Raw genomic sequence first — 10,181 nt, 5'->3', positions numbered from 1 at the left:
TTTTGTTTTGGGGTGGGTTTTCCCTTTCACTGTTTCATTGTTTTTGTTTTGGGGTGGGTTTTCCCTTTCACTGTTTCATTGTTTTTGTATGCTTATTGTTTTTCATCCTACTTCTTCACTTTCCATTCCGTTGAGTTTTAGCCTTTCTATATCTGCTTTGGAGTCCTGGTGTGGTGCTGTGGAAGAAACTAGACAGCGAAGCTAATTTGAACCACAAAGTGGTGGTTCAAACCCACCAGCCACTCCTCAGAAACCCTACTCAGAGTTGCTACAAGTCAAAATCGACTCAACATCACTTAACAACCATCTGCTTGAGTTTTCCTTTTCTTCTCTCTCTCATTTCCCTTTTTCTTTTGGTTATTTCCCTTTTGATCTTTCTTTACTACTCTCTACTCTCTTTCTCTTTTCATCTTCTCTCTTCCTGGTTTTCTATGAGTTATATTTTTATTTTTAATTCTTCCTTTCATTTCCTCTTCTATAGCTCCATTTTCCTGTCCCTCTTTTCTCTTTTTAGCTATTGCACTCTTTTTTTCTGGTACCTGCCTGTTTATAACTCTTTTTTTTTTTTCTCCTTTATTATTTTCCTTTTGTTGGTTGCTTGCTTATTTATTCTGTTTTGCATCCTGGTGTTTGTGTGGTAGGGAATGGGAAGTCTCCTCTTTCCCAACCAACTACAGACAGCAGCCAACACCAGCCAAACCCACCATAAACCAAGGTGCACAAAAGGCAAATGGAAAACAATGCACATGCTTCCATTCTCTTAACTACACCCATAGAAGACAGTTGGTGACAGCCTAAGAACACAGCAACATACAATCATCAATTAAACACAAACACAAAAAGCGCCACAATGTACCACAGACAATAATTTATCTCACGAAAAGAAACAAGACAATGGCACAAATGACTAAGATGCAGATCCAAAAACTCGTTTCTGAGGAAGAAAAGGTAATGGAACAAACTGAAAAAGAATTCAAAAGAATGATATTTGAACTCTATAAAGGATTGACAGAAAAATTGAGGAAAGCAAGGAGAACACAATAATAATAATAATAATAATAATAATAATAAACAACTAGAAAATTCGGAAAAATGCTACAAGAACAAATAGACAAAATCAATGGAAAATTTGAAACAATACAAAACCTGCAATTAGAAATCTAGGAGATTAATACTAAGATTTCAAAAATGGATAATACATTGAAAAGGCAAAAGAGTAGATATGAAGCAAAGGAAGCCCTAATAAGTGAGCTTCAAGAGAAATCTCTCAATACTAGTATGCTAGAGGAACAATCAGAAATAAGAATGAAAATATACAAAGAAAGTCCAAGAGTTGTGTGGGACACCATGAAGAGGAACAACTTAGGGGTGACCAGAAAGAGAATAAAAAGCAAAGAGAAAATTGTCAAAGAGTTGTTGGAAAAAAACTTCCCTAACATCTTGAAAGAAGAGAAGATAGGCATTCAGGCTGAACAAACCCTAGACATGTTAAATTCCAAAAGAAAATCACCAAGACATAACATAATTAAACTTTCCAAAACTAAAGACAAGGAAAGAATCCTAAGAAAATCTTGGGAAAAACAAAAAGTAACCTAAAAACGAGAACCAATAAAACTAAGCTTTGATTTCTAAACAGAAACCATGCAGGTGAGAAGGAAATGGGATGGCAAACTCTAAAGGAAAAAAATTACCAACCAAGAATCATATACCCAGCAAAGTTGTTCCTCAAACACAACAGTGCAATTAGAATGTGTCCAAATTAACAGAAATTATAAAGAATTTAAAATAACAAGACCAACTTTACAAAAAATGTTAAAGGTTGCTCTCTGGATGAAAAAAGACTACAACCTGAGATTACCACACATGACACCACCACCCAGAAGCCAATCCAGGTATACAAATATTTAAAGTAAAACAAATCTACAAGACCAAATATGATAAACGTCATCGAGTCAGTTCCAACTCATAGTAACCATGTATAGGTTTTCTGTGGCTGTCAATCTTTATGGGAACAGACAGCCTCATCTTTCTCCCACAGAGCAGCTGGTAGATTCAAACTGCTGACCTTGTGCTGTTAGCAGCCCTACATGTAACCACTACGTTACAAAACCAAACATAGGGAACCAGAAATAACAATTTATAATGAAGCCAACTACAAAGCAAAGAGGGGGAATAGTGTAGATGTAGAATTTCCAAATGGTGATAAAGTCAAGTAGATTTCAAGATAAAACAGACTGTTTTAAATGGGGGTGGAATTTAATATGTTACAGGGTAACCTCAAAGAAAATTAATATGCCTTCAAAGCAAAATAAAAAAAAGAGGAAAATCAGAAAGATTTAGCAGACACTAACACAATAGAAATGAAGAAAATGAAAATAAAATCCACAAACAAAATGAACTCAATGCAGAAAATTACGTGGAACCAAGAAACCAGCAGCATCATACACACACAAAACACAGCAAAATGACAGCAAGCAATTCATGAGCGATAACTACACTGAATATCAATGGGTAAATGCACCAGTAAAGAGAATGAGAGTACCACAGGATCCTTCAATATGCTGTCTACAAGAGATCTAGCTTACAAAGAATGGGAAACAAAATTATGAAGCTAATGGCAATCAAACACCAGCAGGAGTGGCAATTTTAATCTTAAGGGGTCAATTGAACAAAATAATAAATATATACGCCCCCAATGAAAGAGCCTCAAAATATATAAATCAAACTCTAATATAGCTGAACAGACAACTCTACAGTAATAATAGGAGATTTTAATACACCACTTTTGATGAAGGACAAAACAATCAGAAAAAAAATCTCAAAAAAAAGACGCCAAAGAACTAAACGCAAGCAACTTGACCTCATAGACATATACAGAACACTCAACCCAACAACAGCACAATATACATTCTTTCCCAGTGCACATGAAACATTCTCCAGAATAGACCATATGCTAGGTCACAAAGCAAACGTAAATAAAAAGTTGAAACAATCAAAATACTATAAAGCTACTCTAACAAATATGTCCCAATTAGAAGGCTTTAACAAACAGGAATTTACTTTCTCACAGTTTAGGAGGCTAAAAGTCTGCATTCAGGGCACCAGCTCTGAGGGGAAGACTACCTCTCTCTGAAGGCCCCATCTCTGCTTTCTTGCTTGCTTACTTAATCTCTTTTATATCTGAAAAAAGACAGACTCAGAATACACGCTATACAATTCTTGCCTCGTTTAATAGAACAAAGATAACCCATGACCAAACGGGAGTATAGCCACTGTCATAATGGTTTGGATTTACAATGTATATTTTGAGGACACATAGTTCATTCTGTATAGATAGTTGCAGCTCAGTGAATTGTTTCACGTCTCTTCTAGCCACAGTTGTAACTCCCACCAATGTTTTTGTCCTGCTGGCTCTAGGTAAGAGAAGGTGGGAACAGATACTGATAGGATGACATGATTCAACTATGGATGTTCACTGTAGTTGTCAAAACTTGAAACCCTAACAGGGGTATAAAATTAGCAATCTCAGAAGCAGGAGAAGGGAATCTCACTAGCATCAGGAAGAAAGACCAAGGAATAGAGTATGTCCTTTGGACTCCAAGGTCCCTACACACTGAACCTCCTCTACCTAGAGACAGAAAACTGACAGGGGAGGAGTGGTAGAGGCGTAGCCACAGCATCTAAACCACGAGACAGAGCAGTGAGATTCCCTGTCCACAGAGCAGGTAAAGCTGAGTGACTGGGCTTGCTTGCAGAGTGGGTACCTCCAGACACTAAACTGGGAAGGCCAGGTTTGCTCATCCATTCATCCATGGAACTAGAGATAAGTACCTTCAGGCTGAGGCTTATGGTGGAATGGTATGTCCCGTGAGCACTCATCAGAAGTCCTAGAAGAGCTTTGTAACATTGGTCAGGCAGAGAGAGGCCTGCCTATGGGAACGGCTCAGGAGAAGCTGTCCTGGATGGACAGTCTCCTGAGCTTTTCTGATCCTGAATTGTAACCTATTAACTTCCCAAAATAAACCCCTAACTGTGAAAAAAACAAACTACAAAGCATCTTTTCAGATCCCAATGCTACAAAACTAGAAATCAACAATAGATCAAAGAAAACAATATCAAATGCATGGAGGCTGAACAACATCCTGCTTAAAAGCTACTGGGTAATAGATCAAATAAAACATGACATAAAATATTCCTTGAGTCAAATTTGAATGAAAACACAACTTGGAAAACAGCAAAAGCAATACTGAAAGGGCAATTTATAGCAATAAATGCACACATTCAGAGAAAAAAGAATCAAAAGCAGCACCTTCAACAATAAGAAAAAGAGCAGCAAAGTATCTAAACTAATGCAGGCTGAAGTAGAAAACCTGAACATGCCTGTTAACAAGAGAAGAAATTGATCAAGTCATTAAAAAACGCCAAATGACAAAAAGTTCAGGCCCAGATGGCTTTACTGGTGAATTTTACCAAACATTCAGAGAAGAGATGACAATTCTACTCAAACTATTCCATAATATAGAAAAGGATGAAATGCTTCGGAATTCATTTTATGATACAAGCATAACTTTGATACCATAACCAGGCAAAGACATCATTAAGAAAGAAAATTATAGACCAATATCCTTCATAAACATCGATACAAAAATTCTCAACAAAATCCTAACCAACAGGAGCCTAGAATAAAAAAAAAAAAAAAAAAGTCATGATCAATTGGGATTCATACCTGGTATGCAGGAATGGTTCAATATGAGAAAAACAATCAATGTAATCCACACCATATAAATAAAACAAAGGAAAAAAATCACATGGTCATTAAAAACTGATGCAGAAAAGGCATCTGACAAAATTCAACATTCATTCCTGATAAAAAACACTCAACAAAATAGGAATAGAAGGAAAACTTCTCAACAAAATTAAGGGCATATGTACAAAACCAACATCCAACATCACTCTCAATGGAGACAAACTGAAGTCATTTCCCTTGCAAATAGGAACCAGACATGGATGCCCTTTATCACCACTCCTATCCAATATTGTGCTGGAAGTCTAAGCCAGAGGTATAAGGCAAGACAGGGAAATTAGAGGCATCCAAATTTGCTAAGAAATAGTAAAACTCTCTCTATCTGCAGAAGATATGATCCTATACCAAAGACTCTACAATAAAAATATTGGAACTCATCAACAGATTTGGTAAAGTGGCAGGGTACAAGATCACCATACAATAATACAATAATCATTTGAATTCTTTATACTAATAAAGAGAACCCTGAAAAGAAAATCAGGATAACTATTTTTTATAACAGCCACCCAAAAGATGAAATACTTGGGAATAAAATTAACTAGAGAAGCAAAAGACCTATACAAAGAAAACTAAGAAACACTACTAAAAGAAACCAAAAAAGACCTGCAGAAATGGAAGAATCTACCCTGGTCCTGGATAGGAAGACTTGTTAAGTGCTGTCCAGTCGTTTTGACTCATAGCAACCTTGTATATGGTTTCCGAGGAACCTTGTGGCTCAAACTGACCTTGCATACCAGGACTCCTAGGAGACTTAGCCATGTGAAAGTAACAACACTACCCAAAATAATCTATACATATAATGCTATCCCAATTCAGATTCCAACATCATTCTTCCATAGGATAAGTACATGACCTCAAGGTCAGTTTGAACCACAAGGTTGGCAGTTCAAATTCACCAGTCACTCATGGGAAACCATAAACTGGGTCACTATGAGTCGAAACCAACTCAACAGCACTTAGCTTTATAAGGAAAGAGACTCCAGATAAGCAAAGCAGTATTTAAAAAAGAACAAAATAGAAGGCCTCTCACCTCCCAATCTCAAAACCTACAAACACAAGCACAGAAGTCATAACAGTCTAGAGCTGGTACAAGGAAAGTCACATATCATCGCACAAAGTGTACAATTTGTTGAACGATGATCTGTTCTGTAAACCTTCACTCAATTCACAAGCTTAACTGTCCCAAGAGTTTAGAACCTTTCTGTTCAGCTGGCAGGCTTTTTGGTAAGGGTGTTTGCTCAAAGAAAATGTGCTGCTATTCCTGGGGTAGCTTCCCTCCTTGAAAGATCTGAAAAGAAAGAATCTTTGTTATAAAAGTAAATACTCCCAAATTCATTCTGACTCATTGCATTCAGAGATGCAACTCACAACAAAGAGACACAAACAAGCCAATTAAAAACTGAGTGAAGGACATTTCACCGAAGAGGACATTTAAGCGGCCAACAAACAGATAAAAATGTCCTCAATAGAATGGGAGGAAAACATACAACAAAACTTAAATTTCTAAAAAGGCCATTTACTGGACTGATAGGGTAGAGGAACCCTCAAGAGGATCACCCTTAGATATCTTTTGAACTTGGAAGTGAAAATACTTTAGCAAGTTAACTTTCATCCAAATAGGTTGGTTCATAAAAATAAAACAGTACCACCCATGAGTACTGTACTTTCTTAAAAAATCAACTATATGAGACCCAATGATCAACATTTACCTAAAGCAAAGATGAGAAGGTAAGAAAAGGCAGGGAAGCTAGATTCATGAAAACAGAACAAACATCATGAGAATGAGAATGTTGATACACGGAAGAATGCCATCGAGTCAGTTCCAATTTATAGTCACCCTGTTGATTTAAACTATTATGTGACAGGAGTCTTGGTGTGGCACTGTGGGATAAAGCACTGGACCACAAGGTCAGTTTGAACCACAAGGTTGGCAGTTCAAACTCACCAGCTGCTCCTCCAAAACTCTTTACAGGGCCACTATGAGCTGGAACTGACCCGACCTCACTTAAAACAACAACATAGTGTTTTACAGCCCACAGCAAGGGTTTCCAAGATTTGAACCACCAACCTTTTGGTTAGCAGTCCAGTGTTTATTCTATACCAGGACTCCAATAGAATACTATGTAGCCATAAAAAATGAAATATCAAAACATGAATCAGGACAATATTATGCTAAATGAAATATGTCAAACACAAAAGGCTAAGTGTTGTATGACTGCACTTTTATATAAAGCCAAGAATATAAGGAAGCTTCAAACAATTCAAAGAAAAATTCCATTGTCTTTTAGTTCCATTTTTCCACAAATTTTTGGAAGCCCCCTCGCATTCAGCAACAATGTTCATTGATGTTTACCAGGCATGAGTTGTCTTCAGCCATCCACTCACTCATCATAGAGACATGTTTAAACATATTTTGTTTGGAATAAACCCCTGCATGTATGAACTGGAGCCCTCATAGCAATAATTGATAACTTACCCTTTTAGGTGCTATCCTTTAACAAAAGCATTCCTTTCTCTTGCGTATTTTGTGATAATTTACCTTGGTTAAGCAGCACACTTCACCCACATTCAGTGTTACCTTTCCTGTCACCAAAAGTAACAAGTGCCTATCATCTAGAGAGTGAGTTTGTATATAAGCAAATGTGTCTGTTGGTGTTGTTGTTAACTGCTGCTGAAGTCAGTTTCAACTCCCAGCGACCCTATATAGGGTTTCTGAAAAGTGGCTGGCATTGCCATTCAAACTGACCTTGAGGTCCAGTGCTTACCCTATGAAGCGACACCAGGGAACATAGTATGGCTACTTCTTACACATGACCAAACACCTCACAAGTTTGGTTTTCTGAGTTTGCAGGCTTAGGACCAGTCTCTTGCACCAGTTGAGACTAGAGAATTATCCAACACATTTGTCCTGAGATACCCATTAAACCTTGAACCGAAACTATCCCTTCAGGGGCAGCTAAAGGACCAAGTAAACAAGCAAAACCAGCTCTCAAACCTCTAAAAGATTACATCCCAAAAGCATCAGGTCACTTACCCCATCAGCCATCAGAAAATGGACACCCTTACGATCTGTGTTATCCAGGACAAAATTCCGAAAAGCAGTGATATTGTCTGAGCGGGTGATGTCTCCATCTCCATCGACCCCACCCTCACCTGGCAGGACATAAGATTCACAGTGAGCACATCTGCCCTGTGCATCCCAAGAGCTGGGACATGAGATCTCTGAGACAGTACATGGGTACTCTGTGGGCACTGAGCCTCAGGAGAAAGGCCCTGGGAGGAGCTCATCAACTCAGGGCCCATCTCACAGGGCTGCCTAGCAGTGATGGACTAAGAAGATCAAAAGGGCCCTGCTGCCAAAAACTAGAGTTCAGAAGGGGCTGACCTACCAAGAGTCATCAACGGAAACAGAGGGCCTCCTTTTCAAGACCCCGCCACCTACTGCTGTCTTGTCAATTTCAACTCATAGTAACCCTATAGAACAGAGTAGAACTGCACCTTAAGGTGTCTGAGACTAAGTCTTTCTCCCACAGAGTGACTGGTGGGTTTAACCAACCTTGTGGTTAGCAGCCCAAGGCTTAAGCCATTGGGCCACCAGCTGTGTTTAAAGCACCAACACCTAGGAACCACTATCCATTTCTTAAATTATGTTCTTGTCTCCTCCTCTTAAACAAGGACCCTAAGAAAGGACTTTAGATTTGCTACATAACAATCTAGACAGAGTGAGAGGACTGTAGAAGGGCGTGGGGTTTGTATTTGTTCTCAGCCAGGGATCTGGCAGTTTCATTAGCTGCTGTCACCACAAAAGAAGAACACTCCAGAAAGGATGATTAATACGGCTTTCACGAGCGAGCTTGCCAAATTAAGTATTTAACCTGTATACTGCAGGCCTGGGGTAAAAAGTGCCAGTCTAAAGGGAATCAAGACCCTCATGACAGGGAAGGATTGCAACCTATGAAAAAACACATGGCATGTGGAGAATAGCTGCTCCTACCTTAAGGCACCCAGAAGGGAATCCCTCCCGCCCAAGGGGCTCTCCTCAGTGTCCATACCATAATAAGGTTCAAACAGCTCACTGGAGGCTGAGTAGAAGTCTTCTAGCTTGAAGTCATTAGGGCCTTTCAGAGTCATTCCAAAGCCCTTGGCGTGCCACTTCTTCCTCCACAGTACATACTCTGAGAAGCCACCAGGGCCTGAACAGACATCAGCAAAGTACAGGAGCTCAGGTTCCCGGTCCTTCACTAGTGGTTTCTACATGGGTAAGGGAAGGACAGGGGATGTCTCAGTGGAGAACAGGAAGAAGAATGCAAAGAGAAAGTACAACACTGAGCTCCCTGCAGGGCCACAACACCCAGGAAATGTATCCTCTATGATCTTATCTGTGTGCAGTTGTTACTGTTCAGTCTTTTCCTAAGTCACATTTTGCTTTACAAGAATCCTACTGATTGCAACCATTGAAATAAAACAAAGTGTGTGATTTATTGGATGTAAAACTGATTATCTACTCTGTAAACTTTCACTCAACTCACAATAATAAGTTTAAAAAAAGTAAAACAAAACAAAGAATCCTACTGAATGGAAAAGATTCTATGGTCCCCACACTTGTTGTTAAGTACCATCAAGTCAGTTCCAATTCATAGCCATACTATGCACAATAGTACAGTACCTTGACTGGTCCTACACCATCCTCAGGGTTCTGGTGTAGCACTGTGGATTAATGTGCTGAACTGCAAAGTCAGCAGTTCAAGCTCACCAGCTGCTCCTCAGAAACCCTATACAGGGCTGCTGTGAGTCAGAGCCAACTCAATGGCACTTAACAACAACACACCATCCTCACAATTATTACATTTGAACCCACTGTTGCTACACGGTGTCAATCGATTTTGTTGGGGGTCTTCCTCTTTTTCATTGACCTTTTACTTTAACAAGCATGATGTCCTTCTCAAGGAACTTATGCCTCCTGATGACCAATGCCCGAGACACAAAGTCTCAGCATCCTGACTTCTAAGGAGCATCTGGCTGTACTTCTCCCACTCGAGGGTAGTTTCAATACTCTTCTTCACCAACACCATAATTCATATACATCAATTCTTCTACAGTCTTCTTTATTCATTGTTCAACTTTTACATGCATATTGTTGTTGTTGTTAAGTACCATGGAGTTGGTTCCAACACATAGTGACCCTGCACAGGGTTTCCAAGGCTGCATATCTTTACGGGAGCAGAAAGCCTCATCTTTCTCCCGCGCAACAGCTGGTAGTTTTGAACTGCCAACCTTGAGGTTAGGAGCCCGATTCATAACCACTACGTTACCAAAGCGGCTTTTCACATGCATATTAGATGACTGAAAATATCATGGGTCAAGCGTACCTCAGTCC

The 10,181-nt window shown here is 39.2% G+C and overlaps 1 protein-coding gene across 1 annotated transcript in view; it reads right to left on the bottom strand.

The window, feature by feature from the left end:
- CMTR1 (cap methyltransferase 1) overlaps window positions 1–10,181 on the bottom strand; it is a 58,702-nt gene that overhangs the window by 20,291 nt on the left and 28,230 nt on the right. Inside the window, exons 9-10 of the mRNA XM_006860422.1 lie at window positions 8,857–9,055; window positions 7,839–7,957 (exon numbers count right to left, since the gene is read on the bottom strand). Coding sequence (XP_006860484.1) covers window positions 7,839–7,957; window positions 8,857–9,055 — 318 coding nt within the window. The remainder of the gene's footprint in view (window positions 1–7,838; window positions 7,958–8,856; window positions 9,056–10,181) is intronic.

This window comes from Chrysochloris asiatica, unplaced genomic scaffold (assembly GCF_000296735.1).
Source record: "Chrysochloris asiatica unplaced genomic scaffold, ChrAsi1.0 scaffold00038, whole genome shotgun sequence".
Taxonomy (NCBI): Eukaryota; Metazoa; Chordata; class Mammalia; order Afrosoricida; family Chrysochloridae; genus Chrysochloris; species Chrysochloris asiatica.
The sequence above is the reverse complement of the archived record's forward strand: the minus strand, read 5'-3'. Positions and strand labels throughout refer to the sequence as shown.